The 27,244-nt window shown below is 54.7% G+C and overlaps 2 protein-coding genes across 2 annotated transcripts in view; one reads left to right on the plus strand and one right to left on the minus strand.

The window, feature by feature from the left end:
- TCFL5 (transcription factor like 5) overlaps positions 1-13,483 on the plus strand; it is an 18,274-nt gene extending 4,791 nt beyond the window's left edge. Inside the window, exons 2-7 of the mRNA XM_019637153.1 lie at positions 3-604; positions 1,828-2,011; positions 2,296-2,458; positions 4,808-5,054; positions 6,989-7,130; positions 12,690-13,483. Of these exons, the coding sequence (XP_019492698.1) occupies positions 3-604; positions 1,828-2,011; positions 2,296-2,458; positions 4,808-5,054; positions 6,989-7,130; positions 12,690-12,812 (1,461 nt within the window). The 3' untranslated portion in view covers positions 12,813-13,483. The remainder of the gene's footprint in view (positions 1-2; positions 605-1,827; positions 2,012-2,295; positions 2,459-4,807; positions 5,055-6,988; positions 7,131-12,689) is intronic.
- A 1-nt stretch (position 13,484) lies between these two features.
- COL9A3 (collagen type IX alpha 3 chain) overlaps positions 13,485-27,244 on the minus strand; it is a 20,230-nt gene continuing 6,470 nt past the window's right edge. Inside the window, exons 11-32 of the mRNA XM_019637283.1 lie at positions 26,815-26,871; positions 26,430-26,483; positions 25,782-25,835; positions 25,458-25,511; positions 24,993-25,046; positions 24,539-24,592; positions 23,705-23,758; positions 22,597-22,650; positions 22,450-22,503; positions 22,250-22,294; positions 22,094-22,147; positions 21,957-22,010; positions 21,431-21,484; positions 21,272-21,343; positions 20,066-20,101; positions 19,489-19,533; positions 18,298-18,330; positions 17,958-18,104; positions 17,797-17,851; positions 17,174-17,356; positions 15,245-15,322; positions 13,485-14,308 (exon numbers count right to left, since the gene is read on the minus strand). Coding sequence (XP_019492828.1) covers positions 14,118-14,308; positions 15,245-15,322; positions 17,174-17,356; positions 17,797-17,851; positions 17,958-18,104; positions 18,298-18,330; positions 19,489-19,533; positions 20,066-20,101; positions 21,272-21,343; positions 21,431-21,484; positions 21,957-22,010; positions 22,094-22,147; positions 22,250-22,294; positions 22,450-22,503; positions 22,597-22,650; positions 23,705-23,758; positions 24,539-24,592; positions 24,993-25,046; positions 25,458-25,511; positions 25,782-25,835; positions 26,430-26,483; positions 26,815-26,871 — 1,536 coding nt within the window. The 3' untranslated portion in view covers positions 13,485-14,117. The remainder of the gene's footprint in view (positions 14,309-15,244; positions 15,323-17,173; positions 17,357-17,796; positions 17,852-17,957; positions 18,105-18,297; positions 18,331-19,488; positions 19,534-20,065; positions 20,102-21,271; positions 21,344-21,430; positions 21,485-21,956; positions 22,011-22,093; positions 22,148-22,249; positions 22,295-22,449; positions 22,504-22,596; positions 22,651-23,704; positions 23,759-24,538; positions 24,593-24,992; positions 25,047-25,457; positions 25,512-25,781; positions 25,836-26,429; positions 26,484-26,814; positions 26,872-27,244) is intronic.

Raw genomic sequence — 27,244 nt, forward strand, 5'->3', positions numbered from 1 at the left:
AGGGCGCGGACGCGGCGCTGGGCGAGGCGGGGCTGAGCTTCACGACCACCGACCTGAGCCTGGTGGAGATGACGGAGATCGAGTACACGCAGCTGCAGCACATCCTCTACTCGCACATGGAGGCGGCCGCGGCCGACGGCGAGCTCGAGACGCGCCTCAACTCGGCCTTCCTGGCGGCGGCGGCGCCGGGCGCGGCGGCGGCGGGGGGCTTCGCGGCGTCCGGGGCCGCGGCGTCCGGGGCCGCGCCGCCAGTGTACCCCGTGCTGTGCCCGCCCGCGCTGGCCGACGGCGGCTTCACGGGCGCCAACCAGTGCCTGGGCCACATCGACTTCCAGGAGCTGCGCATGATGCTGCTGAGCGAGGCTGGCGCGCCCCCCGCCAACGCCGCCGAGAAGACGCCGGGCGCCGACGGCCCTGGGCCGGGCGCAGCGAGGCCCAAGGCGTCCGACGGCGCCGGCAAGGAGAACGCGGAGGGCGCGCCCGAGGCGCGGGCCAAGTCGGCCGTGCGCGTCCGCCTGGAGGACCGCTTCAACAGCATTCCTGCCGAGCCCCAGCCCGCGCCGCGCGGCGCCGAGCCCTCCGAGCCAGGCGTGGCGCTCAACAAGTGGGTGCGGGCGGCGCGGGCGGCGGGGGGCACGGTGCAGCCTGGTCTCCCAACGCGGGCAGCCCCGGCCGGGTCTGGGTGGAGGAGACTCACGTAGGGAAGCGTCGAATGGGAAGTGCGGCTTCACCCTACAGGGCACTGCCAGCCCGTGTGGGGACGGTCCAAGACGAGCAGCAGCCCGTCTGCTGCGGTGCCGCCTCAGCTTTGTGTCTGTCCCCACCCTGTAGTTTCCCCATTTTACTGAATAGACATCGGATTTCCGAGGTCGGCTCCTCAAAAGAGATTGGCGATAACGGTGTGAGGGGCAGGGAGGGATGACTAACAGGTGACACACAGCCGCACCTTCCTCTCTGAGGAAGAAGGGTGCAGCTTGTCCACCGTGGCGGCGCCGAGACCATTGTTTATAGAGATCCCCCCCAATGGGGGCGTTCAGCGGAACAGGCCTGAGCCCCTCTCTAGAAGATGTGATGTTAACCGTTAGAGTGCTTGGGTAAACGGTTGCGGTGTTTCAGGAGTGTTGTGAGCAGGACGTGGCTATCCAAGGAGCAGTCTCACACACGTCTGCCTTCTCCCAGTGTCACACTGTATTGTTGTAGAATAAAGCCTTGGATCTGGCCCTACTGACTCGATTTACCGGGGGAATTAACCAAGGCTCCGGACAGAGGATAGTCTACAATAGTGGAGGTGGAGTGGTGTCACACTCGAGGGTCACACAGGTTTGCAAGCAATAGGGTTAGGCGAGGCGAACAGCCTTACAAGAGAGGGATGAGAGAGGCCGGTGTCCACCGGAAGTCCCTTCGGCTCTGGGATGCAGAGCGTCGGGTGTCAGGCTGGGCTGGTGAGACGGTCCGGAGGCAAGGCTTTATTTAAGGGCTCCCTCCATCTGGAACGAGTGCAGGTGCAGCTCTCAGCTCGTTGGCTGAGGCCTGAGCGAGGAGCGGTCAGAGAGCTCTGACCTTGTGCTCCAGGCTGGGTGCAGTGACCCCATCTGCAGTCCCATAAAGCCTCCAGGTGGTCACACTCCACCCTGCATCTGGAGTTACCCGGTTAGGGCGGTCACTGGGTCCGCCTTTCACAGGATGCTCTGGCATGACCGTCACTTTGTGACTGACATAACTGTCAGAATTATTAGAGTTCATTCTGTGTTCATAATTAATGCCCTGTACAAGGAGGCTGTCTGCCTCATGTCTTTCACGGTTCTGCATTTGGTTTCCTCTTGGCAGTCTGGTGACCCTTATTCGACATCCATCCGAATTAATGAACGTGCCTCTTCAGCAACAAAACAAATGTACAACCTTAGTGAAGAATAAGACCGCAGCTGCCACTACCGCCCTGCAGTTCACCTACCCGCTGTTCACCACCAATGCCTGTACCAGCGGCTCGGGCACCAGTCTCCCACAGACACAGGTACAGGGGCGAGGCGGGGAGGGGCATGGCTTCGCTCTTTGGTGTTCAATGAATTGAATGTATTAGGTCGCAAGGATTGTTTGTTTCATTGAGTGCAATAACTTTTTAAAATCGAGGTATTTACGTGGTTTGGGGACATTGAAAAGGCCTCAGCGCACCTACAGTTCTTCACATTGCATAGCAATAGCGGTGACGTCACTTCTGTTCCAGTGCATTTTGTTTGTGCAGTAAAGAGGAGAGCAAGTTGTATATTGATAAAATTCCTTCTGCCTTATCTTTTCCAGAGTTCTAGTAACTCGTGTTCAATCCTCGATGCTGCCAAGCACCAGGATATCGGATTGCCTAGAGCATTTTCTTTCTGTTATCAGCAAGAAATTGAATCCACTAAGCAGACTTTAGGCAATAGAAACAGAGCTTTGCCTGAGCAGGTGTGGATTAAAGTGGGAGGTAAGCCACCAAGCGGAAGGGAGCAGGTACTTCTGCTCCTGCCAGACCTTTGCCCGTCTGTCATTGTGGCCCTAGGCCCAGGAGTTGGGGAGGTGGTTTATTAACCTGAACAGGTCTTGGAAGTGTCTTTATATTTTAGCCCCTTCCCACCCCTTCACCCTCCATCATCTCACTTTGAATATTCTTCTGAATTTTGAACGTCCTACTTGGTATGGGGACATTGAGTTCAGGGGCTGCTGCTTTTTTTTTTTTAAAGATTTTATTGGGAAATTGGGGGAGGGAACAGCGTTGGGGAATCAGGGAAGGGGAACAGACAAGTTGCTGTCCTTTGTTCTTCAGTCTAGTTGTGGAGGACGTCGCTTCACTGGTCCATATTGGTGTTGTGATCATTGCGCTCTTCCAGGCTGAGGCAGATCAGTCTCCAGCCATTGGATGGCGGCTCATGGCCGCTCACTGCGGCTGCTTGTTCACCATCTTAGCAGTAGAGGGTGCAGCGTCAATGGCCCATGTGGGATCTGAACCGGTGGCCCTGCTGCTCAGAGCTGGCATCCCAAGCCAGCTCTTAACCACCGAGGCACTCGGCCGGCCCAGGGGCTGCTTTTTCTTAATTGTAAACTCCGTAAACAGGAAAACGATAGACTTACATAAATTTTCAGCTATCTTCAACTTAACAAAGCACATAGTTTTTTGTTTATTTATATTTTTATATTTTGTGAGCAAGGCAGGAGTCTGAAATCTGCTAGAACCTTTAGGAGACAATTTGCAGATGGGCAGAGGATTGAATTGGGGGCAAGAGGTCGTAATGTGATTCAGAAAGTTTTAGAAATAAAGAAACTGCTAAAGTCAAACTTTGCTTACCTTGAAAGTTAATTTGCAGTCCCCTACTCCCTGGAAGCAAAGTCTTTTTCAAGTTGTCCAACAAAATAACAGCTTACGGGACTTTTCCAGAGCTAATGAACACAGAACCAGGGGCTGTTGGGGGGGGGGGGCTGCTGCTCTCTCCTGTGTCAGTAATTCACTTCTTGTTTTTGTGACACTTTATGCAAAAGCTTATGTTAATATTTGTCAGGTATAGGGCCAGCTGAATGGCTCAGTTGGTTAAGAGTTAGCTTAAGAGCGCGAGCTCTGAGCAACAGGGTCACTGGTTCGATTCCCACATGGGCCAGTGATGCTGCACCTGAGCTGAGCTGCTGCTGAGCTGCCAACAGGTGGCAGGATGGCTCAGCTGGTGAGCACGTGCTCCTAACAACAAGACTGCCTGTTCAATGGTGGGCTACGCCCGCCTGCAAGTAATACTGAACTTGGCACCTTGAGCTGAACTGCCACCCGGATGGCTGGGCTCAGTGGATAGAGCGTGCGCTCTTAACAACAAGGCTGCCAGGTTTGACTCCCGCATGGGATGGTGGCTACGCCCACCCGCAACTAAGATTGAACACAGCACCTTGAGCTTAGAGGCCACGAGCTGCCAATGGGAAGCCAGATGGGGACTGGCGCCCTCTATAATGAACATTGAAGAACAACAACTTGGCTGGTCCCCTTCCCCAAATCACCAACACTGTTCCCTCCCCCAATTCCCCAATTTAAAAAAATATATATTTGTCAGGTATAAAGATGAAGATTAAAATAGTCACTGTACTGAGCACTCAGCTTGAGGAATAAAATATTACCAATGCCTGTGAGCTTCCCTCTGTGTCTCCCTTGAAAAGTTATGTCCATTCTGAAATGTGCTGAGTGCTGCTTTGGCTTTACATAACTTGGCTTTGGCTTCTTGGGGATGCACACCGCCACACATGCTAGTTAGATGCCTGCTGTTCTGTGTTTGGTGGAAATTTGACTTATTTCTGTAGCATCAACAGAAGCAACGATGTGATTACTCCTTTTGTGGGGAGAATCACTTGGAAGGTGAGGGTGTATTTAATCCTAAGACACCTAGGTTTTGTCCTCTTCTGAGAACTGCGGTTAAAATATCAGTTGTCGTAGTAGAATAATTTCAGGGTTCTTTCCCACTCTGAGTATCAGAAAAATCAAACAACTTTTGGGTCTGTCTGTTCATAGATGACAGTTAACGCCTGTTGGTTAACGAGGGGGCTTGACGGGTGTGTTGATTACATAGCGCTCAGAGTGTTTTAATTTAGTGAAGCATTTAGGTCTAGTTTTGTAGTTTGACACTTGGAGCTGCACGCTAACCGTGCCCATGGAATTGTGGTGGACAGCTCTTCCTGTTCAGTTCCCTGTGCTCCTGACCCACCCGTGTTTGTATCTTGGATTGAAGATACCAAAAAATATATTCAGTATTAATGGGGATAAGAATAGAAAGTTAAAATACCGCTTTTTTCTTCTTTTGCAAAGAAGAAGCGCTCTGCAAGCAAGCGATAAATAAGAGGAATCGGGGCAGAATGCGCCCGTTGGACTCGAGTGTAGAGCGAAGAGCCCTTGGAGAGATTCAGAATGTGGGTGAGGGCACTGCTGCCGCCCAGGGCACCTGGCAGTCGGCGGAGTCTGCGCAGTCACACCTCGGGGAGCAGGCCCAAAGCGGGCCCCCGGGGGGCAGGTCTCAGCGCAGGGAAAGGCACAACCGCATGGAGAGAGACAGAAGGTAACGCGTGGGACTGTCGAGCCCTCCCGCAGACCGTGCTCTTAGGCACGCAGGTCTATTCAGGTGCTAGTGATGCCGGGCAGGTTGTTGTCTAAAACAGTCGTGTAGCCGGTTCTGTGTTCAAAGGAGGAAAAGTGGGTAAGAGGAAACACTGACTGTTTTGCTAGGTGGATTGGGTTCCCCTAGCCCCCAGGTTTGCTGGCTCATTAGGAGGACTCAGGCTTTGGTTTATTATAGAGAAAGCACATGGTCAAATAAGCGAAGGTGCGTGGGGAGAAGCTGGGGCGACCCGGTGCAGGCCCCCACGTGGCCTCCCAGGGGGTGATATGAGACCACTTAACTCCCCGCTTTGAGTTCTGGGCCGCTGATACGCTGCCAGCACAGACTCAGTGAGTCAAAATTTTGTCGGGGCTGATCGATCATGTGGCCACGCAGCCAGTTCCGGACCCCAGAAGGAAAGCCGGCATTTAACACAAACCACACCGTTTACACAGTTTGGGCCCAGGGAGGGAGCCCTTCTTAGCCAGTGGTCAGGGGAGCCCTTCTGAAATGTACATTTCCAGATGCCAGTCGGGCCAGCCCCTCCACAGGCCTTTGTGAGGAGAGGGTGAGCCTGCTAGGCTGAGTGCCCTGCACCCCAGGTCACTCGTTTTGCTTAGTTCTTTTAAGAATGTTGGGGAAGGAGGAGGTTAAAACTGTTAGTTAAGTCGTTTTCTCTGTAGATTTTATTTGTGCTATTCTATATAGAGCCAAAAGGTGCTTGATTTTTGTCTCTTATAGCTGGGTTTTTACATGATTTCCCCTAATGTAAAATTAATTAACCTAGTCATTTATTGAGCACTTTGTACCAGTTTCTGTTGTAGGCTCAGGAAATACAGCGAGACAAATAATTCAACTCTGAAGCCCCAGTGCTGAGCTAAGGCAGTTTCTTTCTTTTTAAAGGGATATATTAAAGCTGGTAGCCAGCAAGATACCATTAAATACATGACACACACACATGGTCTAACTGTAGGACCTCCCTGAACACAGTGGGAGTTACAAAGGGTGTTTTTCCTACTGACGTTTATTTAATAAACATTTACTGAACACTTGCTACGTGAAAACCCTATCCTGTATGTTTACAGTAAAAGTTCCAGTCTTACTCTGTCATTTCCTAGTTTAACAAACTGCAAATTCTTCCCACCTCGTCTCAATTTTCTGTCTATAAAATAGAGGTATTCTCTACCACGTAGACTGGAGACTAGAATTAGACGCGCTGATATGGCGCTGAGCCTGGATGGCAGAGATTATCTGGTAATGCCAGCTGTTGCCCATACCAAGTCCCTGTAGAATTCCGAGTGTTCACTTGGGAAGGTTGAGGGGCAAGGACCGCCTTGTGTGAGCTGTCCAGTGTCAGCTGTGTAGGACTTTGCATACTACAGGGTGTAATGTGTGGAAGTTAAAATGCTCTAATCATAAGACTCCAGGTGTGTTTTAAATGACCTCGAACAAGACCAGGTTTGCAGATATCACCAGGCTGCTGGTCGACTGTGATTCTCTTTGAACCAGGGCCCCTTTGAACCAGAGTCGAAGCTGGGAACCCTAGTGTGACTGAGTCCTGGGCAGACGGAGGGCAGTTCATAACTTGCCTGAAACAAGGGCCTGCCCAGAAAAACCACACACATGGTTTCTGCTTCTGGTTTCATGGTCTTGGATCCATCCCGGGTCTAGACGCGTAAACCTGGCCCGTGCTCCTGGCCTGTGAGGAGAAACTAGGGGAAATGCCCCAGGGAGGGTGACAGGACTGGGCACCGAGATCCTGAGAGGACAGGGGCCCTTCCCAGGCACGTGGTGGCCAGGCTCCTGAGTTCTGACCCTTTCCGTGGCGTGAACTCTTGCTCTGAACCTGTCTTGCTTTGGCTTTTCCATGTCATTACTTTGGAATTTGACTGCAGGCGCAGAATCCGCATTTGTTGCGATGAGCTGAACCTCTTAGTCCCATTCTGTAACGCTGAGACTGATAAGGCGACGACTCTTCAGTGGACCACAGCGTTCCTGAAATACATTCAGGAAAGACACGGAGACTCTCTTAAGAAGGTTAGTATTTAGGCCAGCTAGATTTTCAGAATTTTATCAACTTATCAGTGTTCTTATGTGTCACTTTTTTCCCAAAGAGATCCCAAACTGTCCTTTGTTTCCTGGAATCTGATGTCACTCACTGGTTCAGTATGAACAAAGCTTTACTCATTAATGGTGTAATTGACACTGATTAAAGGAGTAACACAGCCTGGATATAGTCACTAAACTACAGCATACAAATGACTCGAGGACCCAGCCAGTGTCATAACAGATTAAGCGTCTGCTATATGCAGTGGGTTATACTGGGGTGTGAAGGGGTCTCAGAGGATATGATTTTTTTTTGCCCTCAGAAAACTGTGAAAGAGATAAAGCAAGAATAGCAAAAAAAAAAGAACAGCAAAAAATTTTTTTTTAAAGAGGCAGATAAATTTCAGATAAATAGTCTAAACTTCAGTGCACTCAGAAGGCAGAGAAGAGAGAACCTTGCGTGGGCTGGGTGATCGGAGACGACCCCAGGGGCTTGGGCCCGAGCACCTCGGTTCCTCAGTACAGCCAGCACAGCCTTGACCCTGTCTGATCGGTGCCCACCGAGTGAGCACTCTTGGCTCCTTTCGGACCACGTGCTCAGGGTGACAGTCCCGTCCACCGTTTTGGTGGCAGTTTAAAGAAAGAACAGAGGTAGCACTCTGCCAGTCCTAGGTACTGGCCTCAGAACTCATGTTCAAGCCGTGAGACCTCAGTGAAGGAGGCCTGAGTGTCGGACGGTATTCCTTGTCCTGGCCCTTGTGTGCCCGCAGCACGAGTCTGATTAGAGAACCGAGCACAGGGTGGCCTGATAAATGTGGAACCTTTTTTAAAAGAGCCACCTGTATCTAGATCCTGGACAGGCCCAGGAAACTTGTCCCCCTGCCGGCGATTGCAGGCCCCTCGGGTTGTGTGCTCAGAGTTTGGCCGTTTCCCTCGTCCGTGTCACATGACAGTTACATCTTGTGAGTTATATAATTCTGTTACGTCCCTTATTTTCATTGTATATTTAATTGCATTTTCAAGCTATACTTATGTCAGATTTGTTATAATTGGGTCATTTATGGTTATTTATAATATAGTTACTCTTTAACGCTATTTGTTAGAGGTAGTGTATTGGGTTATTTTAATAAAATAAAGCTTTTATTTTTTTTAAATGATTTAGTGTTTGGCTCCGTGTACCTATTAGTAAGTTATTGATATAATTCATTTAACTACAATGAAGGCATTACAACAGCAAAAACATCTTGCTAACTATATATATATATATATGCATATATATATATATAGATGAAATAGATTAAAAACTTAAGGATTTTTTTTTTTTAAGATTTTATTGGGGAATTGGGGAAGGGAAACAGCCAAGTTGTTGTCCTTCAATCTTAGTTGTAGAGGGCGCAGCTAGCTCAGCTCCAAGTCCAGTCGCACTGCTCAGCTCAAGGTGCCGTGTTCAATCTTAGTTGCAGGTGGGCATAGCCCACCATCCCATGTGGGAGTTGAACTGGCATCCTTGTTGTTAGGAGCACGTTCTCTCACCAGCTGAGCCATCCTGCCACTTGTTGCAGCTCAGCTCAGGTGCAGCTCACTGGCCCATGTGGGAATCGAACCAGAGACCCTGTTGCTCAGAGCTCGTGCTCTTAACCAACTGAGCCACTCGGCTGGCCCAAAAACTTATGGATATTATATTTTATGTATATTATGCTTCCTGGATATTTCTGAAATTTAATTACATTGAACTCGTAGATGTTTCTGTGTCAGATTTTAGGACCCACCAAGAGACAGGCTGAAGTGGGGCCGGCCGAGTGGTGCGTTGGTTAAGAGTTGGCTTGGGAGCCAAGCTCTGAGCAGCAGGGCCCCAGTTCGGATCCCACATGGGCCAGTGACGGTGCGCCTTCTACAGCTAAGATGGTGAACAACAGCTCAACCTGGAGCTGGGCTACTGTGAGTCGCTGGCAATGGCGTAGGCTACAGCCCCTGCTGCAGTGGGCTGGGTGAGCTACCGCGAGTGGCCGTCCAATGGCTGACGACTGACTGCCTCACCTGGGAAGAATGCAATGATAATACCAACATGGGCCAGTGAAGCGACGTCCTCCACAACTAGACTGAAGAACAAAAGGACAGCAACTTGTCTGTTCCCCTCCCCCTATTCCCCAATAAAATATTTAAAAACAAAAACAAAAACAAAAAATAGGTACAGGCTGAAGTGTTGTCAATTAGCAGTTTTGTTTTGGGGGAATTAGAAAGTAAACAGCCTAAACACATGTACACTCCGCACTTTCCTTAGCAACTTTTTTCCCTCGCTTACTTACATAAATATTTTTGTTCTTAAGGTACAGTACATGAGAGTCTGAAGTGATTTTCCTGTTATTTTAGTACACACTTTATTCCACAAGTCTTCCCTACTCTCACCAGGCTTGTGCTCGCTCAGGATGTGAGGGTGCTTTGAATGAACCGGAGACACTGCTGGCCTGCTGTCTGGAGGCAGAGACGCTGCTGTGGGCGTGGCCTGCAGAGGGGCGTCTCAGCGTTTTTTCTGGTGTCTTGAGTTTGAAGTTTATTTTCAGTGTTTCTCTTTTCTGGTCAGTGCCTTTAAAGCTGATGGCTGTCTTGGTGCTTCTTTGAAAACATTCCACAGGTTGGGATGTAAAGCTTCATTATCTCTAAATGTCTTTAATCTTGGTTTGCCTCTTCAACATAGGAATTCTGTGGAAGTCGGTTCTGAATTTTCCACAGATGTGGGGGGCTTCTTTGTGTCCTTTTAAGAACAGCTTTTTGTCTGTTGTTCACATTTATTTATCACATTGTGATCAGTGAAGATGGTCTGTCTGTATAAAAAAGCAGTTTTTAAAAGTTTATTGAGACTTCCATTGGTGACTTCTTATGTGGTCAATTTTTTAAAGTTCCATGGACGGGTGGAGCGCTCCCACCATCCCAGACGATTCAAGAGTTAGACCAGTGACAGCAGAGTACTTACACTTCCCTTCCTGGACTTGAATTAAATATAAACCTGCTACAACCCAGCAACAAAAAGGCAAACAACCTGATTCAAAACTGGGCAAAGGACTCGAATAGACATTTCTCCAAAGATGATGGGCGAATGGCCCGCAAGCCCATGAAAAGATGCTCACCATCACCGATCACCAGGGAGATGCAGATCAAAACACAAAGATACCACCTCACACCCATTAGTTGTGGCTACAAAAACCAGAAGAACAGGTGTTGGGAGGATGCTCAGAAATTGGGACCCTTGGGACTGCTGGTGGGGGTGGAAGACGGTGCCGCCACGTGGACAATAGTCGGGGCTCAGAAAGTTCAGCACAAAACTGCCATACGACCCTGCTTTTCCACTTCTGGGTACTTAGCCAGAGAATTAAAAACCAACGGATCCTTGTATCAGGATGTTCACAGCAGCATGATTTACAACAGCCGGAGGTGGAAGTGACCCGTGTCCATCAACAGACAATGGACAGCAAAACGGACATACAGACAAGGGCACGGAACGCAGCTTTAGAAACAAGTGGAGTTCTGGCACGCACTCCAGCACGGACAGACCTGGAAGACACTGCCCAGGAAAAGAAACCCGTCACAAAGGACAGATGCTGTGCGAGCCACTGATGTGAGGTCCCTAGAGCCGTCAAACTCATAGAGACAAAGTAGATGGTAGGTGCTAGGGGCTGGGAGAGGAGTGGGGCCTTGGTGTTTCATGGGTGCAGAGTGTCAGTTTTACAAGATGAAAAAGTTTTGGAAGTAGACAGTGGTGATGGCTGCACAGCAGTGAATGTGCCTAATGTCAGTGAATTAACTTACAAATGGTTCAAATGGCAAATTTTATGTTAAGTATTTTACCATAATAAAAAAATATATGAGCCTAGATTTGATTGTTTAAGAATGCTATGTTTTAAAAATATAGAAATTTAGGTGCACAAAATGGAGAGAGACTAACTGACCTCCCATGTCCCTGTCACGGCTGCAGGTTCACTAATGTTCTGTCATGCCGCCCCATCCCCCACCCTCGCTGAATTCTTTTAGAGCAGGTGGACCCCGACTACTCAGCATTTCCTTCCAAATGTATCCTGAGAAGAACGGCTGTTGAGAAGCCTAACCACAAGCCCAGCGCCACTGCCCGGCACCCATCCCTGTGCCGAGGGGAGCAGAGCCCAGGTCCGGGAGCCACAGGGCAGAGGCCTGTGAGCACAGATGTGCCGACTCTCCAGGTGGCTCACAGCTGTCTTCACAGTTGACTTACCTGAGTCAGGATCAAAACACTGCATTTGGTTGTAGCTCTTACGTACCGTTGAGTCTGGAGTGTCCCCCCTTCCATTCCTGCTTGCCATTTACTTACGAGTCGGAGGACGTTGTCCGGTGGTGCCCCCACTCTCTGCATCCTGCATGCTCGTAACCTGTGTCTCCTAGAGGCTGCCAAGAGTCAGGCTGTCTGCTTCCGCTGGCTTCTCTTTCTGGGATGCCGAGGCTGACCGGGTGCTCAGGGCTGGTCAGTCTGATCCAGCCATTAAAATCGAGGCCTCTGTAAAAGTGGATGGAGGCTGTCCAGCGCGCACAGGGACCCGCCAGCAGGGCGCATTTGGGACAGAGCCCAGCCCCTGGGCCATGCCTGCCACGTCACTCACCAGTGTGCGTGGAAAACAAGTGCTTGCTGTGGGTCATGTGACAGCGAGAATCGGTGGTGGCAGAACGTTCTGGAAATGGACGGAGCTGATGGTTGTCCACAGTGAATGTGCCTGATGTGTCTGAATTTCACACTTAGAAATGGGATGTATTTTTTACCCCCATAAAAATAACATGTAAATATGGCTGCTTTTTAAAATGTAAGATGGCTTTACGGTATGATCAGGCATTTGGAGAATCTGTTGGAAAAGTGACTAAAAATACATGTAAATGTAACTATGAAAAAAATGTTTGAATCCCTATTTTTATCATAGATCTACCCCCTTACAAGGAGTAACATAAATTTGTGAATGGCACCTTAATCTAACTATATATTCTGGAAGTAGTTTAGCTCTTAATTTCCGTCTTTTGTATTTTTTTTTTAAGATTTTTATTGGGGAATTGGGGGGATGGGAACAGTGCTGGGGAATTGGGGGAAGGGGAACAGACAAGTTGCTGTCGTTTTGTTCTTCGGTCTAGTTGTGGAGGATGTCGCTTCACTGGCCCAAGTTGGCACCATTATTGCGCCTTTCCCGGGCGAGGCAGATCAGTCACCGGCTTCTGGACGCCACTCACTGTGGCTGCTGGCCGCTCACGCTGGCTGCTGGCTACACACGGTAGCCCATGGCAACCCACTGCCACGGGCTGCAGCCTACGCCGTCACCAGCGACTCACAGCAGCCCAGCTCCAGGTTGAGCTGTTGTTCAGCATCTTAGCTGTGGAGGGCAGTGTCACTGGCCCTCATATGTGGGATCTGAACCGGGGCCCTCTGGCGTCCCAAGCCAGCTCTTAACCATCGCGCCACTCGGCCGGCCCCCGTCTTTTGTATTTTTGAAGACAGTTTTCATATCTGTGAATTCGGCATTAATGATCATTTCTCGACTTTAGGAATTTGAGAGTGTATTTTGTGGTAAAACTGGCAGAAGGCTAAAGTTGACCAGACCAGACTCCTTGGTGACGTGCCCCACACAGGAGAGTCTACAGAGCAGTCCAGCCATGGAGATGAAGTGACTGGAACTGAACCCTGATTCCTGGGAAGCAGACGGCCATTCCTTCCGGCCCAGAAACATTTGCACAGCCCTGGGTCTCTGCTCTGGACAGTCTACTGTAACAGGACATGACTCAAGTTGATGGGACTCCAGTGGGGACTTTGAAAGCACATTTTGTAAAAATATTTAGAACAAAATACTTATCCATTAATGTCCTCTTAGACCGTTGAGGATGAAGACATCTTGACAATTAGTAAGTACTTTTTCAATTATCTGTCTGATTCCATCATGTTTTCTTAACATGATAACTTTAAAAATTAACATCTCTTGTAATTTGTTTAGTCATACAAGATACATTGCTTTTTACGTATTTTATTTACATTTTAAACATGCCCCCTTAGCAACTGGAACAAGTTAAATTATTCTTCACTATAAGCAGTTTGGAAATTTATTTCATTAGTTTATCGACTCCCCTTGTAATGACATCCGGTCGGTCGCATAGTACTGTATTCCAAAATGCAGTCCTATTTAAACCTTTTTACTAGAAATTTGCCAGTGATGCCCTTTACAGGATGTCCCTACTTTTGTCCATAAATGATATTTTGTCACGGTAGGTTGCTCGGTGCCCACACTTTCATATTGAGAGTCATTATTTTTTGTGGAATTGGAATAAACTGTAGTGTTTGGAACAGAGTTTGTCACATGAGTGGCTTTATTTATTACAACAGATAATACCAATAGACTTTAGTGCAGTACAAAGTCACCTTCAATAAATACTGTTCGTCGGACAGTTAAAAGTTTGTACACAAAAGAAGCAGGTGAGTCAGACCAGACCTTTGTGGGCAGGGGTACCATACATTAAGTCCTTTATTTTTTTGTTTCACTGTGGCCAGGCATTAATCTGAAGATTTAATCTATCATTTTATTTGGATTATAGCTTAGTCTTTACACAAGTGCTATGTAAACAAGTTGCTAAATGTTGTGTAGCTCATGGAATTGTACAAAACTTTGTATATGTACACCCTGTGTCCCTTGCAGATGGTAGGGCGACAGATCTTCTACCAGGGCCTGGGTCTGAGGGACAGCGTCACAGCTGGCTGGATTGCTGTCAGTACACATAGAGACAGCAGCTCAGTGGAGGCTGCACTCAGGGACCAAGTGTCCAGTCGCTGCCACTGAGGACTCGGAGGGGCAGGCCAGGAAAGCCAGGCTGGACGTCCCGGCGTGGCGTCCTGTCCTTAGAACAGAATGCTGCCAATCCCTGGGGTGTCCCTCCAGAACCCACTGCTTAAATTGGCGTCACTTTCTCATCTCCTTAAGTTGTGTTTTAGGAGCTTCTAGCACCTGACTTTTCCCCGCCTCCTCCCATCACGGCTCCTTGGCAGGCCGACGTGTCACAGATGCCAGGGGTCCCCTGAGCACCAACAGCCCCGGGAAGGCCAGGGTCGCCAGGGAGGCCGGGCTCGCCGTGGGCCCCGTCTTGGCCGTCCTTGCCAACGCCAGGCACGCCCTGCGGTCCTGGAGACAGAACAGGAAGGTGAGTGCAGACGCCGCCGTAGGACAGCAGTCGTGGGACTCCACATCGGTTCGGTGTGCCCCCCAACCCTTTCGTTTGACTAGCTTGTTCCTTAACTCTGGACAAGGTTGGGGGAACCGCAGGGCAGAGGCCCTGGGTGGGGACAGATGGGACAGCCACGGGGAGCGGGGTCTGCGTTTTGTCCTGAATGTGGCAGCTCACACTTGGGAAGAGAGCATGGGTGTCTTGTCAAAAGGCATCTGGACTGAGTTGGTGGGAACACGGTGGGAGTGAAAGAAGACCCCACTCGGTGGGCACCTGAGCGGGTGGACGGCAGGTGGAGGCACAGTAGGTCAGCAAAGGAGAAATCCAGGTCTGGGGTGTGGCCTCAGGGCCAGGAGAGGAGAGCGTTTGGGGCCCAGGGGAGAGGGCGGGTGGGGGCCTCTCTTCTCTCGTGGGTGCAGGGGCATGCGGAGTACCGGAGCCCACAGGTGTGTGTGGGGGAACCAGGAGGCCCTGGATCCCAGGATGTGAGTGCAGATGACAATGACGTGGAAGTCTCAGAAGGCTGGGGATGCACAGCTCTTGGCAAAGCACTTATGTTCAGCATTAAAAATGGAAGCATTCAGGATACTTATCGGTCATTTAAGAGAAAATTCTGTTAGAATTAAACTGAAATAGACACCAGATGGCTTTAGTTACATAGAATTTAACTGAATCTACTTAACTAAAATAGGACGGTGTGTTTATTGATGAAATGTTCACATATTAAAGTGGTTATTTAAACAATTCCCAACCTTGCCTCTAAGATGCTTTGCCAAGAGGAAGCGTTCCTTTAGAAATGAGACGTTTGTTCCCCAACACTGTCCCGCATAAAGTCATGAAATTTTGGAGAAGATGCCAAGGAACAAAAGCTGTTAATGACAGTTGCCTCGTACCTTGGAGCCCTTGGTCCCCGTCAGGCCCGTCCAGGCCCACGCCAGCCGAGCCTTTGTCTCCTCGGTCCCCCTGGTTTCCTGTCACAGGGATTTTGACATAAGCGCATGTTTAGAATATGAAAGACTTCCAGTGCGGCGTCATGGCCACACGGTGTGACCCCACTTTTCACTGAAGTGGGACGCATTTGGATGAGGACACAGCACGAGCACAGGGCTCATAGGGTCTGACAGTGAACTGGCTGGTCAGCAGCGGCTTTTGTTGGTGTTTAGTTTTGTTCAGACATACCTATGCCTGTTAGACAGCTGAGTTTAGTGTGGATCCCTATTTTCCATGTGGTTTTTGGCCCACGAGCTATCTAAAGGTGCGTTGAAATGCTCCTTTAATTGTGTTCCAGTGTCCCACCTGCCGCTGGTTTTGGTCTCTATGGCCCGTGTCACTCACAGATGTGCTAGTCTCCTGTGGGTCAGCCTGTGCTTTGTGTGACATTAGACGCATACAGGTTATTCTGGAATTACGTTACAAGTAAATGGAACCTTGTGTCGAGACAGTGCCACTTGTAAGTTGACGGCGTTGTGTGAGGCAGTCCTTCTGCCCAATGCTCACCGACAGGACCTATACCACGTTCTCTTGGTGTCTGTCAGTATATCTGTCAGGTCTGTCACCTCCACAGCTGACTAGCAGCCTGAGGAGCAGCACGGGACCCTGGGGTGGTCAGTGCTGGCCCGTCACTACCCACGGGCCATGGCAGGACGACCTCCCACGGGGCACATTGGTTCCCATGCGTTTCCTGGCCTGTCGTGTCCCCAGTGAGACCTACAGTGCGCATTCTCAGTTAAACCCCATCCTGTTCTCCTGAGGGGACTGGGCGCCAGGAGGTGAGGCCATCCACCAGCCTCCCAGGAGACAGGCCATCTGTCCTCAAGCAGGAAGCCACAGGACGCAGGTCCCAGAGAGCATTCGGTGACCCACATGTCTATGGTGGTCGTCACGTCAACGTTGTCATGCTGTGAGAACCAGTTAAAGGCAACTAATGCTATTTTTGAATCTTATTTTCAAAGTTCTTAAAGGCATTCAGATCCCTGCTTTGTTTGGTCTTTTTTGAAGACAGCACCTCACGTGCACTGAACTAGCAGAGACATGCCAGATGCCAGAACTAAGTCTCCCCGAAACACGGAGCTGTGGGGTGCTTAATCCGGGGCCTATGTCGTGTCGGGGATGAGGAGGTGAACCTGACATGTTCGCCCTCTAGTGTTGAAATTGACCTCTGAGTAGCTTATAAAGAAGTGAAATGAAACCACAGCTGACGAATACTTCCACCTGCTAAAGTATGTAAATTTCACCTCACGGACAGAGAAAGACAGAATTAAGTTTCCCTTGGAAATGTTTTCCCTAAAAATGTTTTCAGAAACAAAATCATTTGGTCAATGAGCTGGAATGAATTGGAATCGTGAGCTTCAAATCCTTGATTTGGGCCATGAGGCGACCTCAGTGGATAAAGGCCACCAGGGTGGCAGACGTCAGAAAGGTATATACTGCCTTTCGGAGCTGACGTTTTAGATTTCTGAAAAACGTCATGGTACCTGCAGGCAGAACAAGGAGCTTACTGTGCTGGGCCCTCGGCCTCTTCCCGAGGCCGTTTCTGGCAGTAGCTCCACCTTTCATAGCATCATGCAGCCATGTGGACCGAGAGGAAGGGGGCGGGTGGGGGTCACGACACAATTCGGACCTTCACGAGGCCAGTCAAGGCCAGCATGCCCACTGGCTCATGTCCGGGTGACTTCGGGTCCCCCTTTTCCCTCGGGTTCCCTTCCCTCCCTCGTCCCTGCAGTGGGCACATCGCTGCATGGAGGGAAGTGGGCTTTATGACAGGAATGTCTGGGGGTTCTGTCGCGTGGCAGAGAGGCCGTGGTGGGGCCGACTGGACTCACCTCTGGGTCCAGGGTCTCCCAGCTCTCCGGTGGGACCACGATATCCAGGGGGCCCTCGAGCACCTGGGTGACCAATGGAGCCTGGGGGCCCGGGGGGGCCTGGGGGACCAGCTGGTCCAGGCCGACCAATGGATCCTGGTGCTAAAGGCTTCCTCAGGTGAGCGGCTAACTGTGCGATTTGTTCTTTCGGAAAACAAAGATGTCAGCAGTTATTCAAAGAGGGTCATCAAAGGATTTTCTGTGAAGCGTCAGTATATACTGCCTTTTGGAGCAAGTTTTATCAACTGAGACTGGCTTTAACTGCCCTGGGCTACGTGGTAAATGCTGCCAGGTTCCCTCTGCCGCCGATGAGTGAAACACAGGCCAGAAAGGGGACTCGTGTTTTTGGAGCTCCTTAAAAATCCCGTGAATCGGAGTGGCCTCGAGATGTCCACTCGGCCTATCAAAGCCGAAAGGGCCCAATTTTTGTCCCTTGTAACTGCCTCGTTCGGTGGACACTTGGAACACGCCTTGTGTGCCAGGTACTGTCAGACCTGTAGAGGGGCCCCTTCCAGCTCCGACGCTGACCCCCAGGGACCACGGGTGGGGGGCGAGGCGCCTGCCGGCCCCGCGGGGACACTTACCGCTGACCATCCCCCCACACAGCTCCCTGATGCGCTGCTCGCTGGCTTCCTTACCCTGAAATTTACCCCAAACGTCGGTCAGCGTGCTGGGGGCGCACGGGCACCCCCACCGCCACACTGACAGGCACACGCTGGCCCAGAGCAAGGAAGGGGGCACGTACCGGGACCCCGGGCTTCCCGGTGATGCCAGGAATGCCTTGTACACCCTGCAAGCCCACGGGCCCAGGGGGGCCCGGGACACCCTCCACGCCGCTGGTGCCGTTGGGACCCTGGATGCCTTTCGGGCCCAGCTCCCCTCGACTGCCAGACTGGGGAGAAACAGCAGGATGAGGTGGGTGGGAGGCCGGCCATGCCCCGCAGCTGCCACCCCACGTGGCTGCCTCACAGCCGGCAACAGAGTGAGCGCGTAGGATCTGCAGGCTGGCCTGCTGGCCCAGCGACGAGCCGAGACGCCAGCGGGCTCCTTCGACATTGGTCGTCGGGCCTCTGCCTGCCACTCACCTCTCCTTTGGGTCCGACAGGGCCACTGGGACCCTGCAAAAGAGAAGTACATTTTCGTGACTCACATGTTGTTAGGTGGGTGGGGAATAGTTATGATGGAACTAATTGCGCACATTATTAGTTGGAGATTAAATAAAAAGTCAGGTCGTGCACGAAACTGCTATTGACTATGACAAAACATCACTTTTATTCTTCTAGGTAGTTTTTATATCGCTGAGACTGTTACATCTACTGATGTTTTTGAACTCATTTTCCCTAAAGGTGTTTTAGCAGCTGCGTAGTACTTCCTCGCGTACGTGCTTGTTTGTTCCCACTGTTTTTATTGTCACACATAACGTTGAGGGCTCTGTGCCTCAAGCTCCCCTTCTCCAGCTGTGTCCTCAGGGACACGGTTCCAACCAGACAGCGGACAGGCCAAGGCCGACTCATCTGGGGGAGAGCCTGGACACCACGCTCTGCTCAGGCCGAATAGCCCACTGCCCCATGGGGGCCAGAGTGAGGCTCCGGAAGTGAGCTTTTCAGCTCACACAACCTGACCACAGTGTACGGTTTCCCAGCTGGAAGCTGCGGCCCAGCCGTGGGCTTAACTGGCGGTGGGTTCCCAGAGTCCCCTTTGTCAAGGTTGTATGGGAATTCGCCACAATAAACAGCACACGCGTGCGTGCGCACGCACACACTCCCCTGGGATGATCAGGGCTGGAGACGTAAAAGCTTGCCTGGGCTGCAAGGTCTGCCAGAGCCTAGCCTGCCTGCCCCAGACGCAAAGAAAGGCTGACACACAGAACTGGAACCCTGGCCACTCGGGAGCCAGAGAGTCCCTCCCCGCAAACTGGACATTGCTCCATTTCAGTTGCCCCCAGGAGAAACATGAGTCTCTATGAGCTCAGTCAAGGGCTTTGTTTCAGACTTAACCTGTGTCTTAGCTCTCTGGAAGCGGTTTTCTTTAGTTAAAACTTAGCTGGGACTAATTCATGCCAAAGGCGGCACATGGAGTGATTTTGCAGGCTGCCTCACTGCAGGAGGAGAAGACAGCCCCACAGCCAGGCCTGCGCCCACTCCCCCCACAGGACAGCACAGGCCCCACCCTTCCGCCCAAGGGCCACCTCGGCGCTGACCTTCCCCACAGGTGGGTCCCCACACGGGCTGTCCGTTCCCCGTTGTTGACAGTGAGGGTGCTCTACTCACACTTACCGCTTCACCTTTTTCCCCAGGAAGACCGTCGGAACCCGCGATACCCTGAAAACGAAAACGATACCCCAGAGTTAAAAGAGCTGTTCATTCCTGAGGCTGCCCCCGGACCTCGGGGGGCTGGGGCCCAAGAGCCAGGCCCGGGCCACCAACAGTGTCGACATGATGAGGCTTTTCTTCCAAGCAGACCCTCAGGTGGGTTTACATCGTTCTAGGTCCTTAACACATAAAAAGGGCCTGTGCTGCCTGAAGGTCAGAAGCAGAGGCGCAGGGACACAGGCCCCGCCCAGCCCGGCCTCCAGAGAGAAAAGTAAGACTCCGCCCCTACCCACTTGAGTGTCCAGGTCAGCAGGGACCACGCCCTCCCCTGGGAGGGTTCCAGAGGAGCCACCCGGGCCAGAGGTAGCTACTGTTCTACCCAGGAGCCAGCGGTGATGTGAGGCTGGCTGCCCTGTCCCAAGTCCCGACTGTGGGGCTGGGAGGAAGCGAGGGAGCGAGTGATGAGAGATGAGAAACGAGGTGCCACTCAGCCCAGCAAGCGGGGCAGCCCCACACCTGGCCTGGCAACCAGCCTGCTCACCTGGTCTCCCTTAGGGCCTGCGTCTCCTCCCGGGCCCTGCGTGGAGAGAACGGTCAGCATTAGAGGGGCTACTGGACCCCGAAGCTGCATGCTCCCCCCAGACGCATGCTCCCAATCCCTCCATGCGTGTCCATGTCACCACCTGTCTCAAGGGCCCTACAGCATCACCCACATCACCAGGCTGTTTAACAGGTGTCTCTAAATTTGGTCCTGTTTCTAATACAAGGAGCTGCAGGGAACTTTGCACACTCAATCCTAGGACAATTTCACAGGTGGGATTGCTGAGTCAAGGAGCCTAAAGCTCCTGTTTGTCATCGTCCCAGACGTGAGATTAGGGACCTGCCTGGGAGTTGCAGGGTTCACCCCTAAGGCATTAAAATACAAACGGTCCATTTGCTCCAACAGCAGCGTGCATGAGAACCCACCCAAAGGGCACACAGTGTGACACTGCCTGTGACTGGACTGTGGAGGCGAGGCCACGGGGAAGTTCAGTGACCGCCTCGTCACCCCAGGAACGGTGGCCTCTCCCTCCACCCTCTCGGAGGCCCTGGCATTGTTGGCATGGCCCGACCCCTGGATTTCCCTCCTGGAGACCAATGAAGGGCCCGGCCGCCACAGTCCAGTGTCTTTCATGGCCACCTCCCTCTGCCGGAAAGAAGGGGTGTCTGGAATGGTGGCTCCCAGGCCTCCTCATCTGTGGGATGTCTGGAGGTGGGTGTGGCCTTGGCAGAACCGCACACCTGAAGAGGTCTCTGTCACTGCCTGGCCAGGCAGGGCAGGGTGGGCGCAGGCGGCCATGGAAGGCCCTGAAGGTCCCCAAGGACCTGGTGTGGCATGGCTGGAGGCCCCTCGGCGCCTGGTCACCTGGTAACCATCACCCAACCCGGGGCCCTTTACGCCCTGTCACCGGATGACAGTGACCCCCAAAGCTCTCACAAGACAACTAGGAAAGCCTCAGAAAGTTAGACAGTGACAGTTAAAGAAGTTGAGTGATGGTTTCCACCCTTATTTTAAAGCAATGTGACCCTGTGCCCAGAATCCCAACAGCTAAAGCCGCTGCCCCTCTCCTTGGCCCATGGGCCCAGCAGAGCCGGAAGCCCCAGCAGCTGGGCACCAACTCTGTGGAGTCTGTGTGTGTGTGTCCCACCGGACTGTAGACAGTGGGGCGGGCACAGGGGCAGGGACCCTGCTTGCACACCCACTTACCCGGTCGCCCAGGCCGCCTCGGAGGCCCTGGGGGCCTGGCAGGCCAGGGTCCCCTATGCTGCCTTTCCGGCCCTGCAGACAAGGAGCAGCTGGTCAGTGCCCACAACGAAGCCCAGCAGGGACCCCTCCCTCACCTGGGCTCCCTGGGTGCAAACCCACCTGGAAGCCTCGGACACCAGGGGCCCCGGGAGGGCCTTGTGGGCCCAGAGCCCCCTGAAAGTCAGAAGGAAAGTGTGAGTTCAGCTCTGCCAACCCTAGGGGCAGGTGGACACAGGAGCTGGTCCCTAGCCATCTGGCCCAGTTGCTGGGGACAGAGGGGGGAAGGTATCTTGGGGGGTATTGGGGTGGTCCCAAAGTCAGGTCAGGTACGCCCTGAGACCTCAGGCACCGGGCAGACTTGGTGGCAGGAGCCGATGCCCAGGGCCTCCAGGCACTGTGGCTGGGGTCGTCGTCTCCATCTGTGGGGACACATGGCTTGGGGAGCTGCCACAGCACCTCCCGGGGCCCAGGGCTGGGCGGCTCCCTCAGCCAGGGGTCGTGGCTTTGTTCCCTCAGCACAGACATCTCAAAGGCAGGACAGCGCAGGCCCGGCCCTCCCACCTCCTGGCTTTCAGTCCGCACACAAACTGGGTCACATGGTGGTGACTCCAGACCAGTACCTGCCCCACGCTTGGCCCCCACTCACCGCTGAGCCCCTGTGGCCAGCCTCACCACGCTCCCCCGGCACGCCAACATCTCCCTACACACAGGGAAGGGGAGAGAGGGAGGGTGTCAGCAGGGCCTGTGCACTCAGGTGGAGGGGTGAGGGCTGTGCATACTTACGGGGACACCAGGCTCCCCCGAGGGGCCAGCCTCGCCCAGCTCTCCAGCTCTGCCCTGCATGGAAGAGACAGCTCTGAGTGCCCGCCCACAGCCTCTCCGTCCAAAGACCTGGCGCTGGCCTCCCCTCCCCTCCCCCGGGGGAAAGGAGCCACCTACCAGTTCTCCCTTCTCGCCCTTGGACCCTGCTCGTCCTGGGAGACCCTGCAGGACAGAGGTCAAGGGTCAGAGCACCCGAAAGGGCGAGGGGCTCCAACAGCTTCCCCGGCCTTGATGCACAGGCCCTGCTCAGGGACCCCAGGGGGTGACCCTGTCCTGGCTCAGGCCCTGGAACCACCGCAGGATGCCCATGTACTCACCGGTGGCCCGTTGGGTCCCTTCTCTCCTGGGGCACCATTGCGACCGGCCTCTCCCTGCAGGAGATTCAGGGTGATGGGATGTGAAGCCCAGGAGGCTGAGCTCCCCACAGACCCGTCTCCCCTGCAGGCCGCCAGCCGTGTACAAACCTTCTCGCCGTCGAATCCTGGCACACCGTCCCTGCCGTCCTTGCCTGGCATGCCCTGGGGACGGGGTATGGTGTGAGGCCCAGATGGCGTGTGCCCCCACTCGCCCTTCTCCCCAGTTTTGTCACCTTCTAGGCCATCTGCTCTGAGCAGCTTCCCCATCTCCCCTCACTGGCTTGGCACCCGCAGAGCAAGCAGACCCTGAACGGCTCTCACGGCTCAGTAGCTACATGGTAACCTGTGCTGCCCTCAGACCACACAGGTGAGAAGACATGGGCAGGTGAGGGGCGTGGGCAGGTGAGGGGGTGCTGGCAGGTGAGTGGGTGCGGGAAAATGATGGGGTGCTGGCAGGCGAGGGTGTGGGCAGGTGATGGGGTGCTGGCAGGCGAGGGTGTGGGCAGGTGATGGGGTGCTGGCAGGCGAGGGTGTGGGCAGGTGATGAGGTGCTGGCAGGTGAGGGTGTGGGCAGGTGATGGGGTGCTGGCAGGTGAGGGTGTGGGCAGATAAGGGGTCATGGGAATGGCAAGGGGTGTGAGGATCGCCCCGTGGGACCACACAGCCCCCAGGGGAGTCCTGTTTTACGGAAGGGAACGCCGAGGCTTGGGAACCAGAATTTGGGTGCAGGCGTGTCTAATCCCACACTCGGCTGATTTGGAACTGAGGACACTGCCAAGTCCTGGGAGGGGGGCAAGACGGCAAAGCCTCCCCCGTTCCCTGCCTCCCCACTCCCAGGGGACACCAGCGCCTGTCCCCTAGGACCAGGGTGGAAGGCGCCCAGAGGACCCAGGCTGAGCCTGGGCACATAGCAGGGACAAGGGAGCACGAGCACACAGGGCAGATGCCCCACACCTGTGCCCGCCGGTCCTGCCCTCCCCACATCCCTCATGCCCCCGGAATACAGGTGAGCTCAACCAAAGGCCCCTGACCTTGCACAGTCGGTCGTGAGGACCACAGAAGTTGTGGCCCGTGAAAGTGTAAATGCAGAGGGCTGCAGAGGTTACACGAGTAAGGAACCCCACCCTGAAGCCCGGGACCCTGGGAGGAGAGTGGCTCTCCCGGGGCCGCAGGCCGCAGTGGGCCAGCCGCCCCAGCGTCCGCCCCAGCGACTCACCGGCTCTCCACCCGGCCCGGCCACTCCAGGGACTCCTTTGAGACCAGGTTTGCCCTAAAAGACACAGAAGCCACTGCAGCTGTGACGGTGAGGGGTGCTGTAGACCATCGCACTGGCCCGGCGGGCTTGGGCCGGGGCCTAGACACACTGTGCCCTCCCTTCTGGACGCCAGGTGCTGTACTCAGGCTGGGGGGCTGCTGCCTTGGCCAATCCCAACCGCCAGGGACCTTCTCTTAGGACCCTGTGGACACTGCAGCATTGCACGGCCACCTCTGGGCCTCTGGCTGCTGGGCTCAGTCGAGGGGAACAACTGGTTGGTTTGGAGGCATCCTCAGGCAAATGCCAGTTTGAGGTCAGTCACTTGAGTTGCTTAGTCACCTCTCGGCTTTACTTTGTGTTCGCTCGCTTAACCCGAGTTGTTTTCTGTTATCCTGTTTCACAGCTGGGCAACCTTGGACCAAGGTCAAACACCGCTGCCCAGGGCCTCTCGACAAGTGTGCGTCAGTGGCCAGAATTTGCACCCAGGAGTCTGGTCCTATGGCCCCTGCCCAGCTGCTCCAGAAGGGAGCTTGTGAGATAACAGGGAGCCACTGGAGAATGAGGGCCGAGGGCCCCGGGCAGGCTGGGGAGGACCGCCTGCGGCCAGGAATGTGCGAGGGGTCCCACACGTGTCCAGTGGCTCACCCCCACCCACCTGCAGGAAAGGGCGGCTGCTCCGTGTGCCCCCCGCCCACCCATGTGCAACCCACTGCAGCTGGGGCCGTGTGTCCTCCCTTCCCTGTGGACCAGGTTCTTCCAAGGAAGGACCTAGAGAAGCAAGTTTCTCTCACTTACAAGGTCACCCTTGGGGCCACGGAACCCCTCTGGGCCCCTCTCGCCTCTGTCACCCTGAAATGAGAAGAGGGGACAGGGACAGAGTTATCAACTCAAGAAGGCAGGAGAGCCCGACTGAGGTGTGACTGGCCGGGGTCAGCCCCAGACGTGGCCAGAGGTGGCAGGACTGATGCTGCTGAGGGTCGCAGAGCCCGAAGGACACTAATCACACCTCGCTTTGTGTCCAGGAAGAGAAAGCACACAAATCTTCAATGAAGGACAAACTCCTTTGGTAAACTCACCCTCCAGGTGTGCCCACAGGTACCTGCCCAGGTGTGCCCACAGGATGGCTCAGCCCTGGGATGGGCCAGCGCAGCCCAGAAGGGCTGGGGGAGGCGTCTAAGTGAGGATGAGGGGAGGGAACAGAGAGCCTGGGCCAGCGGGGGCCACCCTCCACCCCCAGGCTCACACGTACCGCTTTCCCGGGCGGTCCTGGAGTCCCGGGGGGCCCTCGGAACCCGATGGGACCCTGCAGAGGAGAGGAGTGCATCTGGGGCTCTCCCGAAGCCTGGCCAGCGTCCCCCGAGGACCCCGTACCATCTGGAGAGGCCCAGAACTCCCCCACCTGAGCACCCCCAGCAGGCCCTTCCCAGTTCCCCCCAGTGGTCCCCAGGCCCCGCCCACACTTGCCAAGGCCGCTCCCCCTCTCCCCATTCTCTTGGGCCTGAGCACAGAAGCCTCCATGGCCCCCAGCGAAGGGATACAGGAGGGAAGGGGGCCAGAGGCAGCTTGGCCAAGTCACGCGGCCCACCACGGCTGCCGTGAGGACCAGCACTCGCAGGCCCATCTGACATCTGGAGGTGACCCCTGACCGCCTGGACTGACCTAGGGCTGTGTCACAGCCTCCCGAGGTGTGGGCAGGTAGGGGCGGCAGACTTACCCGGTCCCCTGGGGGCCCAAGCGGCCCTGGCAGTCCTCGGAGCCCCCGAGGGCCCTGTGGGGAGACAGCTGGAGATGCAGGGTCTGGGCTCACAGCGCCCAGGCCTGCACACCCCCGGGAGCCGCTGCGGGACCTGTCTCCTCCCTGAAGCCCTCACCTCAGCTCGGGCCCTGAAGGGGGCAGGGCCCGTCCCCTGGGACAGCAGCCTGGCAGAGGCAGGACCCTGGGCCGGTCCCCACTGTGGGTGTAGTGGAGCGGCCCAGAGCTGTCCACGGGGCTCCCATCCCCCATCCTCAAGCCTGTCCAGCCCCTCCCCCCACCTACCTGCAGCCCCACGGTGCCTGGGATGCCGGCGGGCCCAGGGGGGCCGGGGTCACCCTGCAACGGAGGTGGAGAAAATGGCGGTGAGCTATGCCAGCACTTTCCCATGCCGGCCGATCCCCCGCCCCCTTTCACAGCTGCGTCTCCAAGGCCAAGGGGGCACTGGTCCTCCTCCAGAGAGGGGAAGCCGTGTCCCATGGCCTCTGTCCCAGCTGTTCCCAATGCCTCCTCCGAGGGGGTGGGGCCTCTGCTGCCCACATGGTGGTCTGGCCACCCTCGCCATGTTATAGGGCACCGGCCTCACCCCCAGCCTGTGGTGAGGAAGGAAACACACTCCATGGGCAGGGGCGATGGGAGGGAAGGCGGCAGGAACTCCTGGGGAACACTGCGAGTGAAGCCAACCTCTGGCCACCAGTGGGGCCCGCCCAAGCTGATTGGGGTGGGAGTCCGTCCAGAGACCCTCCCCAGATCAGGGGTCTCTGAGCAGCCAGGCCCGCTGGGGAGGCGGCACGGCAGCTGCTCAGTCGGGGGGTGCCATACAGCCGACCCTCTTCACGCACCGCCACCCCACCGGAGCGCTAGCCACACCCCCAGCGCCCTCTCTGCAGTTTCCACCGCCCGAGCCGGCAGCCCCACCGGCACCCACAGTACCTTCTCCCCATCTTTGCCAACTTCTCCTTGCTCTCCTTTGTAGCCGGTGGGTCCCTGAAAGGTAGTGGTGGGTGATGAGTCACAGCCTGACCCCTCAAGCAGCCCTGAACCGAGGCCCCATGGCCCCCCAGCCAGGTGGAAAACAGGCCCCATGGGAGGGGCACAGCCGGGCTGAAGGGGTCGGGGGCCTGGCACCTCTGCCAGCAGCAACACCAGTGGCCAGAAAATCAGCAGGGTTTGAGGGGGGAGGGGACAGCAAGAACCCCAGGCGGGCTGGGAGACCAGACCCCTTTCTGCACCTCCATCTCTCCCCCCAATCTCAGCCCTCGTGAGGGCTGCGCTGCCTTCTGCAGGGTGTGGAGGTGGGCTTAGGTGCACCACTCACCTTGAACCCTGGCATTCCTGGGGGCCCAGGGGGACCTGGCGGGCAGATGGCTGGGCACTGTTGGAAAACAGAGTGGTCAGACCCCTCCCAGGCAACAGGGGCCCTGGGATGGGCCATTCCGCAGGGGTGAAAGGGACCTGGGGCCCACAGGGCTTCCTGGGGAGCCAGACAGGGCCTCATTCAGTGCGGGTTGCAGGGTGTGGTGAGGCTGTGGGAGCCAGACGGCCGCCAGGCCCCTCCGGGCCTCCCGCTGCCTGCCCGGCTCCTGTGTCTGGGCCTCAGTGCAGAGCTGGTCAAGGCAGCTATTCAGCCAGTGTCTGCGGTCTTCACAAAGCGGCCTTCATCCCACCCGGCTCCCCGCAGCGAACTTCAGCCTGGGCTCCCCTCAGTGCACAGACATGCTTCAGGAAGAACCGTGTGTCCCTGGGGG

This window comes from Hipposideros armiger, unplaced genomic scaffold (assembly GCF_001890085.2).
Source record: "Hipposideros armiger isolate ML-2016 unplaced genomic scaffold, ASM189008v1 scaffold_32, whole genome shotgun sequence".
Lineage (NCBI taxonomy): Eukaryota > Metazoa > Chordata > Mammalia > Chiroptera > Hipposideridae > Hipposideros > Hipposideros armiger.